This window comes from Mollisia scopiformis (assembly GCF_001500285.1).
Source record: "Mollisia scopiformis unplaced genomic scaffold LY89scaffold_1, whole genome shotgun sequence".
NCBI classification, from domain to species: Eukaryota; Fungi; Ascomycota; class Leotiomycetes; order Helotiales; family Mollisiaceae; genus Mollisia; species Mollisia scopiformis.
In genome coordinates this window covers 1631709-1655980 of record NW_017263581.1, presented here as the reverse complement: position 1 = coordinate 1655980, position 24272 = coordinate 1631709, and the positions used below count along the sequence as shown (strand labels likewise).

Below are 24272 nucleotides of genomic sequence, written 5' to 3'. Positions count from 1 at the left end.
CCATCTCAAAATGAAGTACTATCCACAAACCACCCATTCTTCTGTTGAAGCATCGAACTCCCAGTAGTATACCCCTTAATATCCTCATAATGCGGCTCATCCCTACACTCAAACCTGCTATTAACACACCCCGCGACCGCCTCCCCAACATACTGACCCTCCGTATAAGCACCTAGACACAAACAAAATCAGCATAATCATCCCCCCCCCACCAAAGAAGAAAGAGAAACAAACCCTGCAAAAACCCAAAATAAGAAACACTATTCGCCTCCCCCGCAAACCACACCCTCCCGACATTCGCCCGCAGATTCTGATGCATCTGCAGACTCAGCCCCGGCGGCCAATTACTATAGCTCCCCATCGCCCACGGCGTCGTCGTCCAGCGCGGATACAAGAAATGGATCGGTTCCGGCACGCTGTCGTTTCCAAACATGCTCCGCAGCACAGCTAACGCTTCATTCTTCACCGTCTCGTCGTCCTGGTTCTCGGCCCGGTACGCTTGCGCGGCTGTCACGGTCACGAAGATGATCCCGGAGCCGGGCAGGAAGCCCGGTGCGGTGAGGGATTGCCAGACCGGGTAGTAGCCGCGCTCGAAAGGGTCGGCGTAGAGGAAGAATTGCGTGTCGGCGGAGGAGGAGGGGGTTTCCCAGAAGTAGGAACCCGAGGGCGAGGGTGGGAATTGGAAGAAGATTTTCGTGTAGGTGCCCATTTGCATTTGGGCGATGCCGGATTCTTTCCAGGGGGGGAGGGGCAGGGTGAAGGATACGAGGTCGTTTTGGAGGACGCCGACGGAGAAGGTGCAGATTGCGTAGGAGGCTTGGATGCAGGACCCGGTGGAGGTGGTTATGGTCACGTAGTCCTTGGCAGAGTAGTCGATTGAGGTTATGTTTGTGGAGAGGAGGACGCGGGGGTCGTTGGGGGTGAGGAAGGTAGAGGCTTCGGATTGGAGCCAGTAGCTGAAGCCGCGAGGGTCGGTGCAGAGGTTGTTTTCGTCGCTGAATTGGTAGAATGTATCGTTGTAGTTCCGTGGGGCTTGTTAGCTTAGTTCAACGTTTGGTATAGAAGGATCATTGTAAGTTACAATGACAGCATAGGTCTCAGACGATTGCTCTGGAGGCCAGGCGTATTCCCAGTCGAACTGCCACCATTCGGCAGCTTGTTTGTGCATGTCGTCTTTGGGCAACCAGTCGGCAACCAGTAGTCCAGAACGAAAGGTTCGATCCTGGAGGTCTTCTTTCAAGATTCGACCTGCATCTTGTTCGACTGTCCCATATGCTGTTTCATAGTCGTCAAGCAGGTAAGCATAGTCAACCGCTCCATTCTCGTCAAAAGTTTGGATACTCGACTAGTTCGAGTACGTGGTATTCAGTCCCCACTTCATGGCCAATGTCCAGATGGGATTCTCGGCGCCTCCAGGATGTCCGAGTCCTTGTACCCAGTTTGTTCCAAGTTCGATGGTATATGGTTGTCCTGTTGCTAGATTCTTTCCAAAGTTTGTGTGATGCAGGAGGCCACCAATGTAGTCATTGACATCGATAATGAGGAAGTCTGAGATGGAGGCGTTGTGTAATGCCTGGGCCGCAGTAATTCCTGCTGTGCCTGCACCTAGAACAGCAACTTTCGTTTGCCTACATGTTGGGTTGCGAGGTTTGAGCGGTGATGCTATTGTGAGCTGAAGGCTCGTGAGTGTAAGAAGAATTGCGAGTAGTGGGAAACTCATCATGTTGGGAAAGGTGAGCATTGAAAAGACGAAGATGAGACTAGACATTGTAGGCCCTCAGTTATATGTACAAGTCTCTCGCCCCTATTACTGATCGGGGTCTCGATACAAATGTGCATTGTTGCTTGAGAGCTCTTGTTTGTGGACAAAACACTGGAGCGGATGGAACATTGAGAAACTTCCCCGCGTTCTGAAGGTAACCTCGCAATTTCCCACAGCATTCAGAAAGTCCAGAGAGAAATTTTATGCTCGTGAGCGAAACCTTGTGAGAACGTTGCTCAAGTAAGGGTAGAGTACCCACGCCAGCACAGAATCTTGAATGACTTCCACACAGTCCGAAAAAACATTCTCAGCTGGGACGAGTGTTTTGTTGTGTGTAGAGGTAACATGTTGTGGATCTCAAGTAATGGTGAACCGTCGTTGAGTTTTGGGAGGACTAATCTTCAGACTCGAATTCCACGTTGAGACTTGTATGACATTAGGATTCCCACACCTCGACACCATAGAGCCAATTTCGCTCACCCGTTGAACCCCGTGTCAAGACCGCAAGAAAGACCCGAACATCCAGCAATGAACGTTGCTACACAACTCAAAGCAACAGTTCTGCTTCTATACCTGTGCAATGAAACAGATCTGCAGAGTCACACTATTCGGAGATTTCAGTACGGACCGTCTTGCTTTGCGGAATACAGAACAGAACCCCAGAATAAGGAGGAAAAACGAAGATCTCTTCATCGAGTACAGCGTTACCGAGTGTGTGACTTCATCTCTGGCACGGGAGAGGATTGGTAGCTCAAGTCGAAATGATAGGTTGGTGAGTGAATGTTGTGCTTGCAAGATTTGTGCATCGTGAGTGTTTGTGATATTGGAACATTGAGTTTGAGACGAAGAAAGTGTTGAGCCGTGGACGCAGTAATGACCTCGATTGACTGCCGTGGACTCGCTTCGGCTTCGAGTTGATATCTGGCGATCGAGAGGTCCGCGAATGGCGCGAATGGCGCGAATTGCGCATTTCGCGCGAAATGCGCGTTGAGCGGCGTCCGCGCGGTATGCGGCATCAGATGATCAAACAACTTGAAAATTAAATTGTAGCGAAGAAATCAGTAGGCCATGAGATGGTAGCTGGTATGTTTAAGACTGGGCCAAACACGTGTGATATCGACGGCTTCAAAATCGAGGTAAGAACCTTAATCCCAGGCACCACGTGACTGGTATCCCGACTTCTGATTTCAGTTGATGTTTTGAAAAACATTCATGAAGATGTGATTTAATTATTGATTCCTGACTCGCAGAAATGGACTACAAAGTGCATGGCTTCAACGTTAAAGCGGAGACTTAAAGAGACTAACCTCGATCAGGTATAATATCAACAACGCTCCAATCCACGACTTGGGTCTACTTGGAACTGGATTACAAACCTTTGGAGCCTATGTTGTAGACTTGAGAATGTAGTAAGTAACAATTCACGTATAGAGCGTTTCCATGGAAGAATATGCAAAGATTGATTCGGGAAACCTTTGAATTTCATCTCACCCAGATAGGTTGTGAGTAGGACGAAGATCACATTGAAATTGCGTTTTGATTGTTTTTGCGAAGCCTTTGTAAAAGTACACATAAATATTCACAATAAGAATCTCCCACTAAGATTCATATTAAAAGCAAATCTCCGTAGACTATCCGAAGGTCTTCAAGTGTTAAGCCCTACTTTCGGTAGATTATTTACACTCGGCTAAAAAAGCGGTTTTATGTCTCCCATCTACCATTCAGCAAAACCACAAAAAAGACGACAGCGAATACTAAAATAAGTTATTAAGCGAGAAAAGCAAAAACTCAGACCTAACCACCGAAGTGGGTAGGTCGTAGAAAACTTGCTCGGTGTCGTGTGCAGTTTTTAAAGTCGCGATTCGTTCGTATGCGGGCCAGGCGATTTTATCCCTATTCCTCCTCTTAGCATCACAATTGTCCTGAAATGGAGACCCCAACCACTATGCCATGTGAGCTTATGGCATGGAAGTGCTTGTTTAAAGTTATAAGATGGGTAGGCGGTGATAGGTACTTGGGTGGGGGACGAGGGCTAAGCGGAGAAGGCGGATGCGTATTTAGCTATTGGCTAGCCTTGCGGATTTTAGGTTTTGATATTAAGAGGAATGACGTCCTTTTTGTGATCTGCTGTAGTGGCTTTGAGGAGTTATGTTTTCGAGTTCAATACAGTCGCGCACTGTACACATTCGAGTTACTCTGATTTGTGCACTAATGAAATTCACGGGAACAATGATCATTTGTAGTTTCTCACTGGATGCACGCACATGTTGAAGAAGGGTTAAAGGCAATAGAATCATTTAGATCCTACTAATATCTAGCTGTTGGAGGCAATTGTGTCGGCAATGCAAAGTCGATCTTCTCCCCCTGACTATACACTTCACCCAATGTACCTCCGCCAATGCCACAGCGAAGATTAGGAACATCGATCATATAGGCTCTGATTTCACCCTATCATGATCCATGCCGTATTTCGAATCCCTCGCTCTCTCGTCGGCAGCCATAGAAGGTACTCATGTAAAGAAGTGCGCAGGAACTTCTTTAGATTGAATATCCAGTTCCCAATCCCTGTATGAGAGCCATTCTCCCTTGTTGTGCTCTTTCTCGAATAGTGCCGCATCGTGCAATAGAAGTCTCTCGTCTGCAGCAGGAATGAGGCCTCTAACGTCTAACTTGATATTGAACGCCTTGAAACCTTTGTTTTGTTCTCGCCACTCGCTCAACTCCTCGAAAAGATCGTCTTCTAGACGCACGGATGGTACTTGTCGATCGATGAAATTGTCCCAATCGATGAATGATCGATCAATACGAAGATTTCTCATATAGAAAGTGCCGTACGGAGGATGGTCTCCTGATCTATCCTTCACATATATGTCTTCTTCATCTTGACCAAATTCCGCTTTCTTGAGATCAACATATTTTTGGCCGATATGGGTTTGGAGCCCATAAGTGAAATGAGCACATATTTCTGTAACCTTGCTGACATTGGGGAAGAGATCAGAGATGTCGACGACGTTGATCAGCCAAACCTCTGCTTGTTCATCAGTGATAGTTCAATAGAGCAGCATTGGAGCAATTGGAGCTTCTTCGCTGCCAACGAGGGAAAGAAATGCCAGGGAAATGACTTACCAAACGTTACTCCTTCATCGAGGTAAGGGCCCAGACCTTCGATCGCCAACTCCCGGACTTCTGCTAAGTCGCTTGGTAATATGTCCTCCGTGAGACAGCCCGCCATCTCGTCATCTTCGCAGAGAAATGTTTCGTGGTCAATGAAGAGGGTATCTCGATGAGGATCGAAGTATACCTGAGCTTTTGCCCCAAGCGACGCGAATAAAGGTTGGTAGAATCCAAGCGCAATATCTCTAGACTCCCGACAAGCAAGCAGCATAGCAGGTATTTCGGTCTCTGTGCTGTATCCCCACAGCGAGTCAGGTCTGTACATTCTGACTCCGAAGTCTGAGCTTTGCTGTGAGTCTGAATCTGTGCCTTCATCTTCAGCAGCAACCTCCTTGTCAGAATCTGGCTCATTTTCCTCGAATGGCTTGTCACATTCCCACATCGCAACATCCGATCTGACTCTCTCCCACCAGCGGCCTTCGGGCTGTTTCAATAGCTTTTGCTTGAGATGGACGATTCGAGGACCTGGAAGCGCGAGCTTCCAAATGACCCTGCGTAACTCGGTTGGGAGGTCTGGGAATTTGTCGAAGGTTAAGGAGGGAGTTGGGGAGGGTGGGGAGGGTGGAGAGGACGGAGAAGGTGCTGAATCCATGGTTATTGAAGGATGGAAGGTTTTGCGTTGAGAATCTTGAGATTGAGTGTTCAGGACGCGTTGCGTTCAGGTCTGGAAATTCATGTGGAGAGCGGACGCGCTGTCACGTGTTTAAGATATTCGAGGTTGCTTGACATCTTGACGTCTAAATGTGAGTGATTCGGCTGCCGAAACTCAGTGATGATGTAAAGTGCTTTAAATTGCTGTTCGCGTCTTTTTTGTATAAATTTCTAGCATGCTGTAAGCTGAGCTGTCTCTCGGTCTGGTCCAGCATCGACGCTGCGTCGTCGATTGAAAGGTGATCACAGTGTATGGAGACAACGAATCTAGACAGAGGAAAGGACGCAAAATGAAGCTCGAAGTTAGGAAGAAAGTTCGTGTCATTGATTATTAAGTCTTGATACATTAAGAAATTATCTATGTACAGTACAGAACAAGACACCATCCTCTATTACACCCTCCACCCAACTCAAACAAGTCATTATCATTACAATACGATCGATTCAAGAAATGAAAATCATAACAACCTGCCAACTCCAATTTATCATCCTCATAAATCAGCATCTAGCTCGAGTACCCAGAACAGCCATTGGGGCAGTTGTTGTACCCTGGGTAGACATCGTACTGCGAATCATCAATTCCGTTCAGAGTAGGACATCCCAACCCCAACAAGTTCTCCGCAATATTATCACTCAACGGCTTCAAAATCTGCGTCAGATCTCCAATATTGGTCTCGGCACCACCCAGGATATCTGGCAGCGCAGCCTGAGAAATCTGGAGCGCGTAACACTCAAGGTTATTCCCCTCAAGAAGATCTGCTGCAGAGAAAACGCCCTTGGTCAAAGATCCAATGTCGACTGGTGTGAAGGAATCCGTCTTGCCGGTGTTTCCGCCCACGTCGAGGAGAGGAGGGTATTTCTCGCCGAAGTCCAGGACGTCGGCCAAGAAGCCCGGGATGGTGTACTCGTCGCCGATGGCGCGCTTGTACCAGTTATCTGGGATGCGCTCGTGGCCGACTGTGTATACGAACTTGCCCGATTTACCTGTGATAGAGAAGAAGGACATGAGCTGTGCCTTGCTGAGCGAACCTTCTGGGAACTCGGCAGAGTGGTTTGCCATCATGCGGACAGGGAAGGAGAAACCGGCTGGCGAGACGAGAACACCGGCGAAGGGAGAGTAGAAGAAGTGGGAGTTGCGAGTGATGGAGTCGTTGAAGCGGGCAATGCGGAAATCGATCAGATTGGCGTATTGGGTGTCCGCATCGACCCCCTCTATGAGTGCATCATAGTATTGTTGGAATTGGGGAACTTGGACCTCGTAGTCGTTGCCATAGAGGTAGAGGTCCCCACGTGTTGGAGAAGTGTCAGCTTCGTATTTGTTGTGGGAGCCTGAGAGGCCTTGGGGTGCTCCGGTAAGGCCGAGGAGATTGTTCAGGGGGAGCTGGTTAAGCGATGTTGGGCCACCGATAGAGTATCCGAGAAGATTTCCTACATTTGTTATTAGTCTTATATAAGAGAACGGTGTTTAGAGGACTAACCGTCGAAGACAGAACCGTACACGGCCAGGAAACCACCCAAGTCCAAGGCCATGCCATACGCCTCATTGGTGCCGTTCACAAAGTCACCCATAGTACCAACGCCGTTGTGTGGAATATATCCGTGGTTGGCAGCGGCGTTCAAACCGGGGCAGGGACCTCGAACATCACCAGCGGCAAAGTTTGGTGGGACGAAGGCATGTGCACCAGTGGTGCTGGTATATTGAGAAGCTGGATCGAATGTAACTCGTTTCTTGTGGATACTTCGAGCAAGAGTGCTTCGCTTGCCACGTTGTGAGTTGGCAAGTCGCTCAGCATGCTCTGCGGCAAGGGCAGGAAATGCAGCAACCTCAGAGACTGCTATGGCCAGAACAGCCAATGACACCAATGATGTCTTCATTGTAAAGGATAGAAGGGAGAAGACTTGAGAGAGATGAGATAATTCGACCTCTGGAGAATTGAGAAGGTTGAGGGTGTTGTAAAGAGAGATGAAGCTTGACAAAGGGAGTCCTGTACGTCCTTATATCTTTGCTCAAATATATTGTTCCGAGCCAAGAAGCAGATCCATTACCCGACAAACAGATGATGAGGAACAAACATCTCGTTCTGTGGAGTATCCGTGTAATTGTACGTACAAGTTTCTGCATCCGATGGAGCATCTATTACCCACGCAGTGCTATTGCCGGGACGCTGCTATCATACAACGAAGCTAAATTCAATCGGCGATGAATGATATCATAGGAGTTTGAAGTCTCACTCGAGAGCAAAATCTCTAGTCCAGAGAAGCTGTCAAACAATCTTTCAGCACGTTGATGATCATCCTTTGCAGTACGTAGAAGTCTCCGTTTAACGTCTTGCTGATCTTAGCTAGATATTTGAAAGCAAAGACTCTGATAGGTCAGAAGGAGGCTGACGTTGTCCGTCTAGAGCCGCAAGATCTGATCTCTGTCCACTTGAATATAACACGGGACGTTAGTTTGACCGATCTGGGCAATCCTTAACTTTAATTCCCGAAGGAAACATCCCATGCTAATCTTTCCTATCTAAGGGACATTACATTGGGGTTTGGAGTTGCAAAGTATATTAGGCTTTGAAACGATCTGCAGCAGTACATCATCTCCATAAATTCAGGAACGAGCAAACCGAGCACACGCACAAATCCGGGACAGCTGCTTCCATACACTCGGTACCCAAGGTTCAAGGTTTCTGACTTGAACTGGGATTCTCACCTCTTCCGAAGTTGTCCTGCTTGGATGAACCTCCTCGAAGCTCATCAAGTACTCGATTCTCATGATCCAAAAATGAAGGGAAGCTTCCTTCATGCGGTGTGCAGTACGGTACTCCGGCAGCGTCAGATATTGTAGGTGTCATAATGCATGCGCGATATCACCCTCCAAAGACTGCAGGGTCGTAGTGCCAAGAAGGGCCAGTCATTCGGTACCTAGGTACTTTGATGTTATTTCGATACTGCGATCAAACACAACGTGGGTATTTCCTGACGTTGGGAAGAGATGTGCTGAGTCGTCAAGGTCCAATAGCGTATAGTTTGGGCTCAGTCCAAATGCGTACGAAAGTAGAAAAGCGTTGTAGATCTGCATCCAGAAAAGGTTGGCGCTTGAGACAGCGGCTGTTCGCTTCATTCTTAAACGCCAACGTCACAACATCCTCGCATCCTCCCTCCATGCCCGCCGTTCCTCGCCCGAATAACCTCAATTTCTGTATCCTGGGTTAGCTGCTGACCGGTCTTCACTACCGATCAAAAGTTTCCGGAGGATCTGCACTTCCGACAGCTACCCGTCGCATATTTGCGCTCACCCAGATTTCAGACTCCGCAAAGATGCAACCGGGCAGTCTGCTACTGTGGATCGTGCCTCGGCATATTCTTACAGTACTGCTCCCTCACCTTACCACATCCAGTCGAACCGCCAGAAAACTTGTCATGTTGGCACGCCTGTCTAAGTCCTGAAATGGCGTCAGAGGCGCCTTTCAATCGAGCTCGAGAAAAGCCTCACGACCCTGAAGGGTCGCCATAGGGGTTCACTGCAAGTGCACCACAAGTGTTGGGTAAGAAGGCATACATTTCATGTTGAAGAAGTGGAGAAATTCTGAGCACGAAACGGCTGTACGACCGTTATTGCGGATCTCAGATCATCTCTCTTCCTCGGGAACGGCAAGAGATTATTCTCCATAACCTTAATCTCCCGTGTCTCGTGGGGAGCAGCATCCTCAACCGTGCAGCATGCATTTCTGGGTACGAGTGGAAATGTGGTGCGACGGAATGTTCCTGCAGAAAAATTGGATTCGTATGTCTCGCGGACTGACCTCCGCCAGGAAGATATGATGACGCCAACCGAATCCATTGGCGGCGCAGAGATTTGACTTGGGCTGAACTCCAGAAGTCATCCGCCGTCAAGTTGACGGCGTCAACATAGCTTCGCCCCCGGAATGGCAGATCACCATTGCATGAATCATGGAGCTAACCGCATTTGCACTTAAGCCTCATTTTAAGCTTCGATGCTTCCGCCTCTAGCACTTGAACAAGATCGAAGTGGAGAAGTCTCCTTACCCAAACTATCCAGTCAAAGGCATTTCCCTTACTACGAGGCTGACGCGAGTGGCTGTTTTAATTACTCCGTTGATCTTCATTCCGAATTTAGTCTCCTAGCTTCTTAGCTCAGGAACCTTCAGGTAGTGATGTGGAGTTCCGAAGATCTTCGATAACATTGTCTTTGATGCTTGCCTGCGCTGCGCAACTTCCGTATGAACAGATGAACGTCAACAGATCAACATGAAGATTACTCCACTCAGCTGGAACCTGCGAGGATACAAGCGGATCTGTGGTTTCAACCGAGGGTTTTCGAGCCATCGGGGAAACTCACCTACCGAGCTAAAGATCGATGCGACGTGGAGAATCTGATCTCGATTTGATGACATCGGGAGTTGCACTGTTCAGCCTCCTATGTCAATCATTATTGTCCGATTAGGCGTCATCGGATCGAGACAGACAGGGGTGGAAGATCTCAATATATGAAGTTACAAGTTCATGACCCGCGACTTTTCTTTATCACCCATTCCCTCGATATCCTCTGCCAGCCATCTTCAACCCAGCCGCCATTCATCCTACGACCTCTTTCAGACAGTGACATTTTCAAGATTCAAAATGAAGACCCAAACCTTCTTCGCCGTATTTGCTTTGGCTACAGCTATCGTTGCTGTCCCTATTCCAAACAGCCCATCGTCGACCTCTAGCGCTTTGGAATCCATTGAGAGCTTGGTTGGCTCACCTTTTGGCAATGGAAATGGTGAAGTTCCTTCGTACCCTACAATTTTTGAATATACTGCTAATATACTCTACAGGAGACGGAAATGGTTCGTGTCCCCGATTTTCATGATTCACTATGAATATCCCTTCTCGCGCTGTGAAGGTATGGAATGCGCTACTCACACCTTGGATAGGCAATGCTGCTGGCAACAATGATGGTGATAATGTAAGACATTTTCGCTTTTGTATATTGTACCTCACTAACTCTCCCAGGCATCTGGCAATGGATCACAAGATGGCAACGGCAGGCATGCAATGTCCTGCCCGCATCAAGCTTTCCTACTAACAGAATTCCAGTGGCTCAGGGGATGACTTTGGTAACTCCAACGGCATTCTCAGTGGGAACAGCGGTTTGAAGATTGGCCGAACCTCAAGCTCTTCCGAAGATCTCGGCGACCTGATCTCAGGACTCGTCGGTTCGCCATTCGGCAATGGTAACGGCGATGGTGATGGAAACTCTGCAGTAAGTTACTCTTCTATTGAAGCTGGTTCAGCAGAGTCCCTAGCCACTTCAGAGTTGCATGGGGAATGTCTAACAAATATCCAGGGTAATGGTGATGATGGAAATGCATCTGGCAACGGATCAGGCGATGGAAATGGAAGTGGTTCAAATGATCAATTCGGCAATGGCAATGATATTCTGAGTAAGTTTTCCCAGTCGAGAAGCTCCTTCTCCAGGAATCCTCTACGAACAGATTTGTTAACGGTGCGATTACAGGTGGCAACAATGGCATCTCGCTCGGCAAGAAGGTGAGAAGAAATCCCAGCCCAGAAACTCCTGGTACCTATGTCGGCAATATCATCGACGCCGTCGTTGTCCCTCTCGAACCTGGCTCCTCGGATTCTGTCATCGGCTCGCCATCTGATAATGGAAATTCTGATGGCGATAACAACTCTGCCGGTAATGGAGACGATGGCAACGCATCTGGCAGTATGCTTTTTATGTCCCTTCCAGATTCAATGAAACTAATGCAATCAACAGACGGAAGCAATGACGGCAACAACTCTGGCTCAAACGACAACATAGGAAATGGAAACGATATCCTATCCGGCGACTGCGGCGTCTGCACTGGCGCAATCACCGTCCCAATTACCATCGGCTGAGACCTCCCCACGAAACACAGGCTGACAGATTCTATTTTCAGGTGCGTGACTTACCAGACGATGCTCTCGACTTGATTCCCGACCAATCCGTCACATCTCTCAATCAAGATTTCTCTCAGGTCTTCTCTGACGGCCCGACAGATGTTGCGGGGGCTATCTCCGGCGCCTTGAGCGGAGACGATACGAGCGAGACTTTCAATGGAAAGAGACAGGTTTTGACTGGGTTGGAGGACCTCATTGCTGACGATGTTGTGGCGTATATCCCATAGATGATGCATTGGTGGCGTTCAGATCGGGTAGATGGGTGCGCAGATACTCGGTGTAATATCTAATGTCTTATGACTGGGGGTGGAGAGTGGTGGTAATGACTTGCTTTGGTTGGGATTTAGTCTGTAAATATAATGGTCGTCGTTATCGTTTCCAGAAAATTGTACTGCATCTATCTCTTGACTACGTGTTCATTTCCACCTCTGTCTACCATCGTGTCTTGTAAGTAAAGGGCAAATCAAAATCTAAATAGAGCTTTGCAAATTTTGAAATGCGCAATAATTGAATTAGGCGCAACTGACAAGTAGCAAGATTTCTTAAGCCCTCCTGTAATTGTGAACGAACTCTGCTCAAGCATGTTACTCATACAAGTACCTAGGTAAATTCCAAGACTGAAATACCTAAAAATAGCTCATCATACCTTGCCTCAAAATCAAGGCATAAGACATTGCATTCTTGGAATTAGAAGATTAGAACATGTAACTCCTTTACCAATAACTTTCAAGCTACTCCAAGGCAAAGCAACCTAGAGACTTCAAAACTCCTTCACATCTTCTAAGTCCCTTTAGACCCCACTTACCTAGCCTCTCCACTACACCAATCCCCACCCATCCATCCCGTCCCACCCTCCCGTGGGGCTGTACTCAAATATCCACCCTTCCTCATCCTACACCCCCACTCACCTTCGCCACCTCTCTTTTCTCTCCCGTATAGGCCTAAATAAGACATTTTTGAAATCAAACCTACCACCCTCGGTCGTCTAGTTGGTTTATGGCGTCCGGCTGTAATAGAACAGTCTCACCGGAATGGTTAGTGATCAACCACTCCAAAAGCAAAAAATGCTCTCAGTCAATTGCTAACAATTGAACAGTCGCGCGTTCGACTCGCGCCTGAGGGATCTCAAGAACATTAATTTTTTGGAAGTTTTTTTTGGGAATGGGAGGAGGGGGTTTGGGTGGTGTGGCGAGGTGAGTTTTGCTTTTAGCCTACAAGTGAAGCGAGGCACGGCGCAGTGGAGTGAAGAGTGAAAAGTGAAAATAAAATGGTCGCTTGGTTAAGCGAGGAGCGAGGGGCTAGGGGGGATGGGATGGTTCGCTTGACTGAGGTTTTGCTGAATGGCTTTTTGAGAAGTGTTTATGATGGGATTACAGTGGCGAGGCGGATGGCTTGAGCTTTGCAGGAGGCAAACTTATATATGCTAAAGCTGGGAAGTGATGTGCAATGTTGTGCAGGAGATTAGTAGGCTATTGCTTTTGTGGACGTCGAGAGTTTTATTGAATCCACTTGAGTGTAGCGAGGGGTCGAAGTATCTAACGAACGAGAGAATAAGGTAGAAATTGATCTTCTGGGTCTAATGTGATATGGAAGAGAGGACTGAAAAGGAGTAATACTGATGTCATGGATGTGCTACAGATCATGTGATGACAAGAGTCCTTTTGTCAGTGGCTTTCATTACATTTGCAAATGCACCAGTTCGAACGTGGGAGAAGCCCAGATTTCCATTTTTAGCTTGGAGTTTTCATTAACATCTCTTCTTTTAGCAAGTCATCTACGAGCTCCTAGCCAAGCAATCTAGAGGGTTCTCACCCGTATCAGTGATCATACTACGCTTCCACACCCACAGAATGCTTCTCATCAATAACACACTCACCCTCCTCACTCCTCAACAAGCCTCCCAACTTCCACTCCCGAATCTCATGCCCCTTCCACATCAACAACCCCACGAACCCAAAACTTGTCGCCTGCAAAAAAGCCATCATGCCATACGCCCAATTAAACCCCATCAAATCCACCCACGGATTGATGTAAAAAGCGATACTCAACCCATACGCAAGCCGATACAGGTTCAAGATAATCGCCACCTCAGCCGGAGCAGGAGTGAAGATCTCACATGCGTAATTGACGGTGATAGGTGTGCAGGAAAGGGAGCCGAATGTTACCAGGACTTGAGCAACGGCGAGCACGATCCAGTGGAGGTGCGAGTGTAGCGCTAAGCCGAAGACACCAAGTCCGATGGGGTTGCAGAGTAGGGCTGGGAACCAGAGGGCGTGGAGGCGGTATTCGGGCTTCCAGGTTCCGCCGCGGCGGGAACAGATCCAGAGGGGTAGGCGGTCGGAGACGAGTTGGCCGTATAGCCATGCTAAAGAGACGCCGATCCAATGTGTGAATGAAACTGATGTCTTGTTAAAGGCGGTGTTTGCGATGGTGAGAGGACTTACAAAGTGCGTTTTGATGGGAGGTGAACCCGTAGCCGCCGACTTTCTCGGGCTTTTGAAGCCAGACTGGTGTGATGGAGTCTATAGAGAAATCAGTACACACTTTTGAGGAAATTATCTGAGGATATCGTCTGAAGAGCCGCTCTCGTTGATGATCTCGAGGATGAATGGCAAAGGAAGGAAGAATTCAACGTACTCATGGCGACATACATGCCGAAGGAGACGAGCGTGAAGCACCCGAGGATTATGGTAACGGGTGTGAACGCTACAATAAAAGGACGGCCTGCCACCTCGAGCTGTGAGAGTTGTCAGTGAGTGGATTGGGCTTTTGCCTGAAACAACTTTGGGCATTGAAATGACACATGAGAAGAGAGAAATGCTTGCTCGGAACATCTTTGCCCGCCCAACAAAAATTATTGGTTGAGAATTCGAGATTGAGATGCAAATGCACTTACAAATCCGAGCCAACTGATAGCTGGAGCGACTTTTGTTCCAGGAAAGAACGTGGCAATCCTGTTTGCTACGAAGCCTTTCGGGGGGGTTTGATTAATTGCACCAAGTTCTCTGTCCCAGGCAGTCTCGTGCAGGAAGAAGAAGCACATAATGAAAGCAAATGTGGCGAGTGCAAATGCATACCACACAGTTGCAGTCCAAGACCTTCCAGAAGCCACAAAAGCTCCTACAGTAGGTCCAGCAACGGTGCCGAAATCAAACCAGAAGTGGAACGCTGTGAATGCTCTTCCTCTTTGATGGAGAAAGAACATATCGATCAGAATTCTTGGACCTAGGATGCCTGTGACAGTCCCAAAAAAGCCCGCTAAGAATCGCGAGCCGAGATAGCTCGAGTAGTCCCCCGAGGAAGTCATGCATACTGCCCAAATCTGAGATGCCATGAGTCCGAACAGGGACCAAAATATCGCTGAGCTGCGACCAAATTTGCGGGCAAGTGGGAAGAACAGAAAGCCGCCTCCGGCCATGCCTCCTTGTGCGCATGAATTCTAGACATAATTAGCGGCCCTTAGATAATCCCGCCATATGTCGTATATCACCAACCTGGTACGCCATCTGAGTAGTTGTCACCCCATATAGCTTCGACTGAGGCGCTGGAACCAGTTGCAGAGATAGGCCACCCGAGAAACCTGCAAATGTTGCGAGGCATAAGGTTGCAACAATGAGAATCTTCCTTCTCATAGGCCAATTCTGGTGCTGTCAATAAAGGTAACAAAGCATATCAAGCTAAACCTACCAAAGGGTCTCGAGGGTCATCACTGGGGCGAGGAATAAGCATAACACCATCGTTTCCATGATACTTGCGCACGCCTCGACTCGATGTTCCATCACGGTGGTCATCGATATCTGCGGACGCTGTTGTCTTCAAGTCCTCCATCGTGATCAAAATGAAGGCCACCACGGATAATAGCGAAGAAAACAGTCAACTAGAGGCAAAGGCAAAGGCAAACAAAAGAAGATCTTGCTGTCGTCATCCAGACTCAAATTGTGAAGATCACTTATCGCATGTGGATCCTGACTTAAATTTCGCATGCATCCACGCGTCCCCAGCAAAACTTCAGGGGCTTCAACAGCATTTATGTTCGGTCCCGATTTGTGACCAATGAGCAATTGTAAACTTTATCTCCGAAAGCTCAGTGCAAGAAAGGAGAAAACATACGACCTGACACTTCATCGGCATAGGAGAGTAGCTGAAGGGGAACGAGCCTTGGTCGGATGCTGCATCACCGCTTCTAGAGCGTCACTGGACCCCAAATGCTGATGCTGGATCGCCTGCTTCGCATTCTTCGCATGTCTAGCCATGCTTCGAAGCAAGATGCGTCACTCTATTGAATGTGTGCTACACGAGAATATTGGTAGGTGAGTACTAGAAATTAGCCTCGAAGACTGTGAATGCGCAATTTGAGATATCACGAATGCATCTACGAATTTTTGTAGGTCGCTTCTGAGGGGGTGGCCCTATAACTTCGCCGAACCAGGCTTACTGCATCGGTCTCAATCTTTTCACTTGGAGCTTTCAAGACTTAGGGACAACAAAATCACACGCCAGCATCACTGCATCTGTTTCCTGAATTGTTTAGTGACAACGGGTATGACAAGATCTTGAGCGCTTTTCCAGGGCACAACAATCTGACACTGTCACTCGAAGTTGGGGCCGGTGAGCATTTGAAGCTTAGTCTTGATAGCAAAATGGCTATTGAACATCTGATCTAGAAGCTCGTTTACATTTGACTTCTTCGTCAGCAGTATTGATGTAGTATCCCTTCTACATGTGAGAATTACAAGCCCTAAGGCTTGCAAGATACCTGAGTATCTGCAAAAGTCATGGGACTGTGTAACCTCCTTCAAACGTACCCTTTAAACTGCGCATCATGTACTATGCACACGAGAAATCATATGTATTCAGATACCAAGCCTTACCTTGAGGTGGGATGACGAAGCCAGGGCTAAGAATCCCAGATAGGGGATGGAGAGGGAGCAGGGGAATTGGTGTATAATTTGGTGAATCCGAGGGGGTTTTCGTGGAGGGATGGCTTTGTCCCTAGGCTGAGGAGAGAGGGATTGGTGTTTGAGGTTGTGGGGTGGGAGGAGTGGATGGGGTTCGTTGAGGGGGAGGAAAATGTGATGAAGAATCCGAGTAGGAAATTGCTTGGATTTTGAAGGGGGAAGGGAAATGGAGGGGTACGTGAACAGAAGGAAGAAGCTGAGAAGGGCAGAGAGATTAGCTTCGAGACCAAGAAGGCGGAGGAGATAAGTGAGGCGCTGAGAAATGCACCTAGGGTGGTAGACGGTGATTTGGTTACCAGATTAGTAGATGCGTGGAAAAAGGTTTGGTAAATTGTTACTGAACAACCCGAAAAAAATGTACTGCAAAATCCATAGATACAATCTGATATAACAGACAGCCTAATTGTTGCCAAATAATCGAGCACCATCTTGAAGAAGGAACGTTAGCTTTCCCAATCTCGCACCAAAGCTTTTCTGTCTCTCAAAACTTTCACGACAGGTTTCTTCCAGTCCTTGCCACCCTTTCTTGCCAACTCTTCGACGTCCTCGAAAACCTCCTTTTCAACTTGTCTCAACACTACTAAAAGTTAGCCACCGTTCTCCTCCAACAATAGGAACCGAAAAAGCTAAAGATCCCTCGAAAACGCAATACAGCAAAGACAACAACCAGCAAGAATAAAAAAGACGATCACTACTTACTCCCATCCATATCATCCCCCTCCCTCCTCACAGCATCCAACCACCCTCCGCCCCAACCTCCATTTTCCCCTCCATCCCACTCCTCCCCGCTCCCCACAAAACACACATAAAGCTTCTCCAGCGACGAAAACTCATACAACAAATTCAAGATCTTGAATTTCCGATCTTTGCGCCAGGTGTAGTAACTTAATCCCAATATCCGGATGCTGGACAGCAGAGGGGGATGAAGCCAGCGTACCACGACGCTGAGTGAAGAGCAGTGGATCTGTCGTCGAGGATCGGCGAGGAATAGGACATCTTGGTGAGGGTTGAAGAGCGTGAAAGGTTTCGTTTGGGAGTCTATGAGGTCCTTGTTTAGTGCGAGGAGTTTTCTTGGCTCTAGGAGATGAGGACCATTGTTTCGTGGCGATGGGACGGTTTCGTTAGTCTTTGTAAGTAAGAGTACCTCGGAATCGGGGGTATAGGGCAGTAAGTGGTGATGTGAGAGGACGAGAGAGCGGGATTCGTGGTTTGCTTGGAGGAGTGGGTGGGGTTTTTTGACGGAGAGGGTGGAGCATCGTTCAAAGTACATGTAAATCCATTTTTGAGGGCCGCCTGGGTTATCGAAAGGGGTCTTTCTGAGGCTCTCTTCTTCTGTGTAGGCGACAAGTGAAGCGAGCTGAGGTGCGGGGAGAGCGAACGACCAAATCCTGAGACGAAGCTCAAGTGGGAGGCGGGAAAATGGATGAAAACTTGATGTGATGGGCATTGCAGTCCTTAGTCTTCGATGAAATACTTGCAATTGATGGTTATGGTCGAGGATGAGCAGAGAGGATGGGAAAAGGGTGAGGTGAGGGAGCGAAGTGAGGTTGAAAAACAGGGAAAGGATAAGATGAAAAGGAAAGTTTAGGCGGTGTGATGTATGAATGCGGCGTAACGGCACGTGAGTTATGCACTGATAAGAGGTTTCCACTATCTAGTGAATGCTACTATATCACTATTTAGATGGGTTATATTCACAAGAACTAACTAAATGATATTGTAAAAACTCTGGTCGTTTTGAAACTCATACTGACCTGTCACGTGACGAGCTCCCGTTGTTCCCTTAAAGCCTCTTGATTTCATCTGCATGAGCTTAAGCTGACGCTTAGCAGTCGGGTACATATATCTTGAGCTCATTATTTAATGCTTCTCGGACAGCTTCCGGAGTCTTGTCGATCGACAGATTGCGCTCGATTAGATTAGATCCGCTGTCACTCGTGCATTGACGCGTCACCTCCCCGTATGTCTTTTGAGATACTTGAAATAATGTTTCTCTCAATTCTCTACTGTCTTCTCTTCTCTATATCTGAAGCTTGACATATGGCTTCACGACTTGCCATTCTCCTAGGAGCAAGCACAGTTCTCGCACTTGCTTCCCAGTCCCCAATAATCGAGTCGCAAAATGGCCCAAACGAGGAGAGCGCTCGCCAAAGAGCACCACAGATCTTCAATGCCCTCCATTCTTCCGTGAGACAGTGGGGATCGTCTTTATATCATAATGGAATGTCTTTTTTGCCAGCTACTATACCTGCAAACACCGATTTCTACCATGGTAACCCTGATAATAAGCCGGTCACTGGCATGGAGTGGCTTGCGTTTGAGATCGAGCATGCCGAAGGCTTTGCTAGAGGACGATTTGGACGAGGGCCTGGCGGAGGGCCTCATGGCCCAGGAGGTCCGCCTCCGAAAGACGAGGAACCACTATCAGAATTACGGAGAAGGGACGAAGTCACAGAAGCGACGACGCCTGCTCTGCATCACTATCGTACTGCACACGATATGCGTGTTCTATACCTTGACGGCATGTCAGCTGGTAAGACGACAATGGGGACATTGGATCAACAAGAGTTTGTCCTGTGTGATGGAGATAGAACTGGGCCAGGCGGCGGCCCACCAGACGCCAAGTTCGCAGCTGACATGTGTCGAGACTTTGGACATGTTATTGAAGGAGTTGTGAGAATGGAAGCTGGATTTGAGGTCATTGCTTGCAATTTCAGCACCAGCCTGCACTTCATCTCCGCAACAGCAAGACCCCCATCTGATGTGCCAGAGTACAACCACAATCAGTTGCGAGAGTTCGAGTTCGTCCGAGGCATTGGTCAAAGATATCATGGAATCGCAGCTGGAAGAGTGCAAGTTGATTATTCGAACATTGTCTCCGCATTTTTCTACGATATGAACCTCACTAATCCAGATCCCGCCCATGCCTCACTTCCACGGTTCTCATCATCAGATCCTAAGATATTGAAAGACATCAAGTCAGCAGTCTTGTCCGTTCTTTCCAACCCCTCCAGTACGCCTTCTATCGACTGGCAAGGTGTGGTCGATCTCATTGTAACCCGCTACTCGGACCGCCTCCAATTCATGGCTCTCCCAAGCACCACTCACTCTATCCTCTTAAGCGAGCTAAACTTCCTCCTAAACTTGTTTATCGACTACCCCATCACCGACTCCACTATCCCCACCGCCATCTCTCGGTGTACAACAAGCTACATCAGTGGTCTATCTCTCTCCACACATACAGATCATCTCCTTTATACCGCCGTCTCAACCGTAAAGTCCACCATTTGTCACACCCTCTTCTCGATACGGTCCTCTCTCCTCGATTCCAATACCTTCAACACCCTCAAAAGTGCGAAAGATCAAATTAATAGTCTTACCAAGTATCTAGGCTGGACTACCTGGCTGGAATGCGGGAAATGCGCTTATGATGAGGTGTGCATGGTTGCGATGTGGCCTTTGGGTGGGGTTAAGGAGCATGAACATCCGAGTTGTGTGTCTAGAGAGGATGTTTCGAGCAAGACGGGGTATTGGGAAGGTGGACCAGGTGGGGGTAGACCGGGTAGTAGGAGGCCGGGAGAGGGGAGGGACGAGCGGTAGTGATGGGTATAGTAGTAACTGGATATGTACTTGAAACCCTTTCCGTTCCTTCTCAGTAATGAGGTTTTTCTCGGGAAAATATGGACTCGATGTCCAAGTGCGAACTCAGTTTTTGGGAAGTTTAAATGCTTCTGGCTGCTTGAATTGATGCACATATAGACATATTTAATACCTTCTATTCAAAGAAACTCGTTTCCACGCCCTGTTTAGTCCACACTCCATTACAACAACAAGAACGCAGCCCCAACTGCTAGCAGTCCCATACTACCACCGACGACATTCATCACCGCCCCAGAAGATTTCGCCACAGTATTGAAAGTCGCCACAGAGCTGTCAGACCCGGTGCCGGGCCCACTCCCCATCGCCACCAAACCTGGACTAGCTGGAACCACAGCTTTCGAATTGACACTCGAATCATAGGCAACAGTAGTCATCGCATCACTCCCCATCAAATTTCCACCACTTCCAGACGAGCTTCCATTAACACAAGTCGCTCCTCCCCACGTCACATTTGCGACTCTGTTCCAGAGATTGCTCATGTCCTCCAGATCTTCTGCTTCGTAGTAGATCCTGCAATTCGCGGCTTCGTAGACGAACTGGAGAGGAGTCTGAGATGTATCACCGCTTCGGATGTTGTTGCGGAAATTGACTCGAGCTCGAAGGAGTAAGTCGTCTTTTGAGCCTAGGGGTGTGTCGCTGTCGACCGAAGGCGGGATCTGCGCTGCTGCAGGAATGGTGGGAAGACTTTTGATAACAGGGGTAGCGGCTGCGATGCCGTCGCGGTATTGTTCGAGGGCAAGGTAAGGTTCTTCTTGAGCACTAAATATATGTTAGATGATGTTCTTTATCTTCAAGAAGTACTTACCCCTTAGATCCACCAACACCCTGCATGGGTCCTGTCTGTAATCGACCTCCGACTGAGACTACAAAATGTGTCAGTAAAGTACTTGAGCTTCGAGAGATTTCCGTACCGCTTCTGACTCCTCCTTGGGACTTCATGAATTCTGCAAAAATCGCACAGGTCGAACCGCAACCACCATCCAGCAACATGACAATATTTGAAGGCTCGAAGACAGCCGGAGGAATATCTGGTAAAGCTCCATAGCCGTATACTGAGAAACCCGTTGTAGTTAGCAAATCTGACAAGTTTGCTCTTGTAGTAGTCAAGAAATTGTCTCCATAGATGCGATTAGGTCCCGCCAGATCTTTGAACGATGTGAAAGCAGTCAGATTGTCCGTCAACCCAGCTTTGATTTCCCAGGGCGGCTGGAAGGTTTCGTTGTAGATTCCTGCCAGGGAGTAGACATCTCCGATATAGTCAACCCAAGGGTTGGTACGCATTCTTGACCCTCCATACGGAACGATAGATGGGAATAGCTGCTTAAATACGTCATAACCACTATAGACTTCTCCTCCACCATTGGCGCTGAGGTCAACAATCAATTGCGTGCTGCCGACTTTCTTGCATTCGGCAAGAAATGCAGCGATGGTTTTCTGCATGTTGGCTTGATCTGTCGTACTGCTGGAATTCAAGGCTTCGAACGCGGTCATGGACAAGACCGCAACGCCCGAGTCGAGGAAGAAGCCTGCCGTGTATGGATCCTCAGGATGCACAATAAATGGGGTGGGGTAGCCAGGCATCTCAGACGAGGTTGACGACTGTCGTGCGAACTTCGTCCTCCTTCTCTTTTTCATGCTTTCCAGATCACGCTTCCTCTTCTGGGGAGCATTTGGCGCAACTTCGACAACTTCGAACAATGACGGTCCGTCCGTGACATAAGTGAAGTCTACACTTGGAGAAATAGCCGCGTATGTATAGAATGAGGCCGTGCTTCCGTTATCAAAAGTATAGGATATCGTGTCATTGTCGAAACCAAACATCCATCCTCCTTCGTAATACTGGCCAAATGTGTCTCGAAGAGCTGCAGGTGAGTTGTAAAAGAGACGATTCCAGAGGGCGTCTGGGTCTTGAAATTGATCTGTCGTCACGGACATCTGTTCAAGGAAAGCCACTACATCTTGCCCTTCGATTTGCGTAATTGGAGACGGTGTCCAATCTATTGTTTCGCTCAAGTATTGTCCTATGTCAGCTAGGACAAATTGTTAGCTTCGAACTGAAGTATCAAGTCGCAGTAGTAGCTGGCACTTACACTCAAAGTACACAGCTGGTACGCTGACTCCATCCGAAGATATGGACACGAGCGGTGTCCGACTCTTAAACTCAAAGACTTCCAATAAAGGAAGAGGTAAATTGAAATGGAAGTCGTGTGGCAAAATGTTTACTAGAGTCCATAGGTCTTTTTCGAAGCTCCATTGATTCGCGTAAGCTCCAGATTGAAGGTTGCTCTTAATCTGCGCGAGACCGCCATAGATGTCGACGCCGGACAGGGTCCAGCCTTTTGGTGGATCTTTCAAATAGGAGATTGTGCTTTGAAATTGCATGTGCGGGGTGATATAATCGATGAATGCGCTTGAAAGATTTGAACTCAATGGAACGGACTCTAAGCACGCAAGAGCAATCGAAGGTTTGACGTAGAGGGTAGAAGTTGCTGGGATAGTCGTTAATTAAGAACAGTTGCGTGGAAAGTACGACGAACCTCCGCTTGCTGCCCATGAAGCACTAGCAGCATTGATTGATGCGCATGGTGTACCTATAAATTTCAGTATTGTGTACCATGTAGTATTTGCACCGTAGTTTATACCTGCTGCGTTTGCCAAAGTGGCAGCAACTAGAACAAAAGCTATTGAGCGCATCTTGGCCACTGTGATGCGCAATGTGTGAAGTCGTGAAGTGATACTATCCAGACGACATTGTGGGGTGGGAAGGGAGGAGATGATATTCCCAAAAGATGAGACATCATGTCTTGGCAAGATTCGATAGCTGAAAATTGTTTGCAATACACGAGATGTTTGGGTTGAGGCGCAGATTTTTGGCGAATCGCTTTACGAAGGATGCTACTAGGTGCGGGAAGTCTTTTTGATGAGCCGCTTTGGGCGAATTGAGGCTGGGATTTAAGCCTCGAGCCCGGACAGCAATCTGCCTGGCGCCACAAGTTTGCTTGGCATATGCGAGAGACCGAAGAAAATAATTCTAAGCAGCAACAACTGCAGATTCGTACAACCATGTTCTTCAAATACGAACTTTCACAAGCACAACGGGTTCTTTAAAACGTCCGAGGAAACATGCTGTATACCTATAACAAAGAGAGAAGCCCTATCAGGAATACCTCAACTTGAGGCTCATGAAGAGCGCCTGCATTTCTGTGCTGACCGTCACTTCCCAGTCAGCCTTACGCCAAGAAGTGCTGCTCTCTTTCTAGACACCGAATAGATTCGATATGAACCCGGCCATCTCGAGCTGAGTCGAGATCTGGTCAGGTCTGAGCCCATCCTACTTCCAGAGAGGCGGCTGGAGTGATAGGAGACAACTGGATTCGCACTTAAGCGATATTGCATAATGCCTACTATGTGTTGTCCTCGGCCCTTGTGGCCATGCGGCTGAAAATAAATTTAAGCTTGATGGGGTGAAAATAGGGGTCGAGGACCCCGGGCATAGATTATGTAATCTTCAAAGTTAGCACAACAACGTTTCGTCAGATGCACAGTACAGGGCATGTTCATCTTGTCTCCCGTTTTTCTTCATCTCAAATTGTGTTTGCATACGCTAAAACCCGAGAGCTGTTCTACGCCATGTCTTGCCTTCCTGTAGGCCGAAGCTGTACGTCGAGCTGAAGAGCCTCAATTCCATGGCGCAAAGCTGCGCGAATTGAAGGTCGTTCGCGCTATTCATGACCACTCAGACTTGAATCATGTTAATCATTTAGCTCGTTACGTTGTGGTGCCATTCTCAGTCTCTATCTTGAAAGCTTGTCGTTCCAGTGAGGAAAGAGTGGCTTGTTCAGAGTTCTGAGACTTATATCCGAATGTGTGCATTTCCATGATCGGAAGGGCATAATATTATTACAAATCTGAAATGTCAGTGATGTGGAGTATTACATTCGTTACTACTTGGCACAGTCATCTCGAGATAACATTGAGGATATCACCTAAGCAGCAAACCTTAGAATGTTCAACTTAGTCCGTAGTCACATGACGTAGAACGATGTTCAGGCCGCACAATAGTTACGAACATGGGGACAAAAGTCCGTGCGTTCAGGCTGTAGAACCTCGAAATTAAAACTCTT

General features: G+C 47.9%; 8 protein-coding genes and 1 non-coding gene across 9 annotated transcripts; 3 read left to right on the top strand and 6 right to left on the bottom strand.

The window, feature by feature from the left end:
• Positions 1–5: 5 nt before the first annotated feature.
• LY89DRAFT_713167 (uncharacterized protein) lies at positions 6–1723 on the bottom strand (the record flags this gene model as incomplete). The annotated part of the gene is made up of 4 exons (XM_018218035.1): positions 6–172; positions 235–995; positions 1104–1345; positions 1436–1723. The coding sequence occupies 4 exons, from the start codon at positions 1721–1723 to the stop codon at positions 6–8; spliced, it is 1458 nt and encodes a 485-aa protein (XP_018078640.1).
• A 2549-nt stretch (positions 1724–4272) lies between these two features.
• Positions 4273–5558, bottom strand: LY89DRAFT_776425 (uncharacterized protein; the record flags this gene model as incomplete). Its single annotated transcript, XM_018222046.1, has 2 exons — positions 4889–5558; positions 4273–4790 (listed from the first exon to the last, which is right to left on the bottom strand). The coding sequence occupies exons 1-2, from the start codon at positions 5526–5528 to the stop codon at positions 4273–4275; spliced, it is 1158 nt and encodes a 385-aa protein (XP_018078639.1). The 5' UTR covers positions 5529–5558.
• A 534-nt stretch (positions 5559–6092) lies between these two features.
• Positions 6093–7462, bottom strand: LY89DRAFT_703412 (putative aromatic peroxygenase; the record flags this gene model as incomplete). The annotated part of the gene is made up of 2 exons (XM_018217321.1): positions 6093–7015; positions 7066–7462. 2 exons carry the CDS (start codon positions 7460–7462, stop codon positions 6093–6095), a joined length of 1320 nt encoding a protein of 439 aa, XP_018078638.1.
• A 2760-nt stretch (positions 7463–10222) lies between these two features.
• On the top strand, positions 10223–11757 carry LY89DRAFT_727314 (uncharacterized protein; the record flags this gene model as incomplete). The annotated part of the gene is made up of 9 exons (XM_018219138.1): positions 10223–10364; positions 10420–10431; positions 10519–10550; positions 10598–10641; positions 10682–10847; positions 10932–11028; positions 11103–11315; positions 11367–11467; positions 11530–11757. The coding sequence occupies 9 exons, from the start codon at positions 10223–10225 to the stop codon at positions 11755–11757; spliced, it is 1035 nt and encodes a 344-aa protein (XP_018078637.1).
• A 747-nt stretch (positions 11758–12504) lies between these two features.
• Positions 12505–12653, top strand: LY89DRAFT_t6. The gene has a single exon. It is a non-coding gene; the product is annotated as a tRNA-Tyr (tRNA).
• Positions 12654–13359: 706 nt separating this feature from the next.
• LY89DRAFT_693006 (MFS multidrug transporter-like protein) lies at positions 13360–15259 on the bottom strand (the record flags this gene model as incomplete). The annotated part of the gene is made up of 6 exons (XM_018216609.1): positions 13360–13928; positions 13975–14052; positions 14168–14267; positions 14427–14969; positions 15025–15171; positions 15218–15259. 6 exons carry the CDS (start codon positions 15257–15259, stop codon positions 13360–13362), a joined length of 1479 nt encoding a protein of 492 aa, XP_018078636.1.
• A 1537-nt stretch (positions 15260–16796) lies between these two features.
• On the bottom strand, positions 16797–18027 carry LY89DRAFT_16914 (uncharacterized protein). Its single transcript, XM_018205556.1, has one exon. It carries the CDS (start codon positions 17933–17935, stop codon positions 17180–17182), a length of 756 nt encoding a protein of 251 aa, XP_018078635.1. The 5' UTR covers positions 17936–18027; the 3' UTR covers positions 16797–17179.
• Positions 18028–18528: 501 nt separating this feature from the next.
• LY89DRAFT_776420 (uncharacterized protein) lies at positions 18529–20088 on the top strand (the record flags this gene model as incomplete). The annotated part of the gene is made up of 1 exon (XM_018222045.1): positions 18529–20088. The coding sequence occupies one exon, from the start codon at positions 18529–18531 to the stop codon at positions 20086–20088; it is 1560 nt and encodes a 519-aa protein (XP_018078634.1).
• A 114-nt stretch (positions 20089–20202) lies between these two features.
• Positions 20203–22998, bottom strand: LY89DRAFT_713160 (uncharacterized protein). Its single transcript, XM_018218034.1, has 6 exons — positions 22791–22998; positions 22686–22739; positions 22239–22637; positions 21060–22178; positions 20954–21011; positions 20203–20907 (listed from the first exon to the last, which is right to left on the bottom strand). Exons 1-6 carry the CDS (start codon positions 22840–22842, stop codon positions 20310–20312), a joined length of 2280 nt encoding a protein of 759 aa, XP_018078633.1. The 5' UTR covers positions 22843–22998; the 3' UTR covers positions 20203–20309.
• Positions 22999–24272: the final 1274 nt, after the last annotated feature.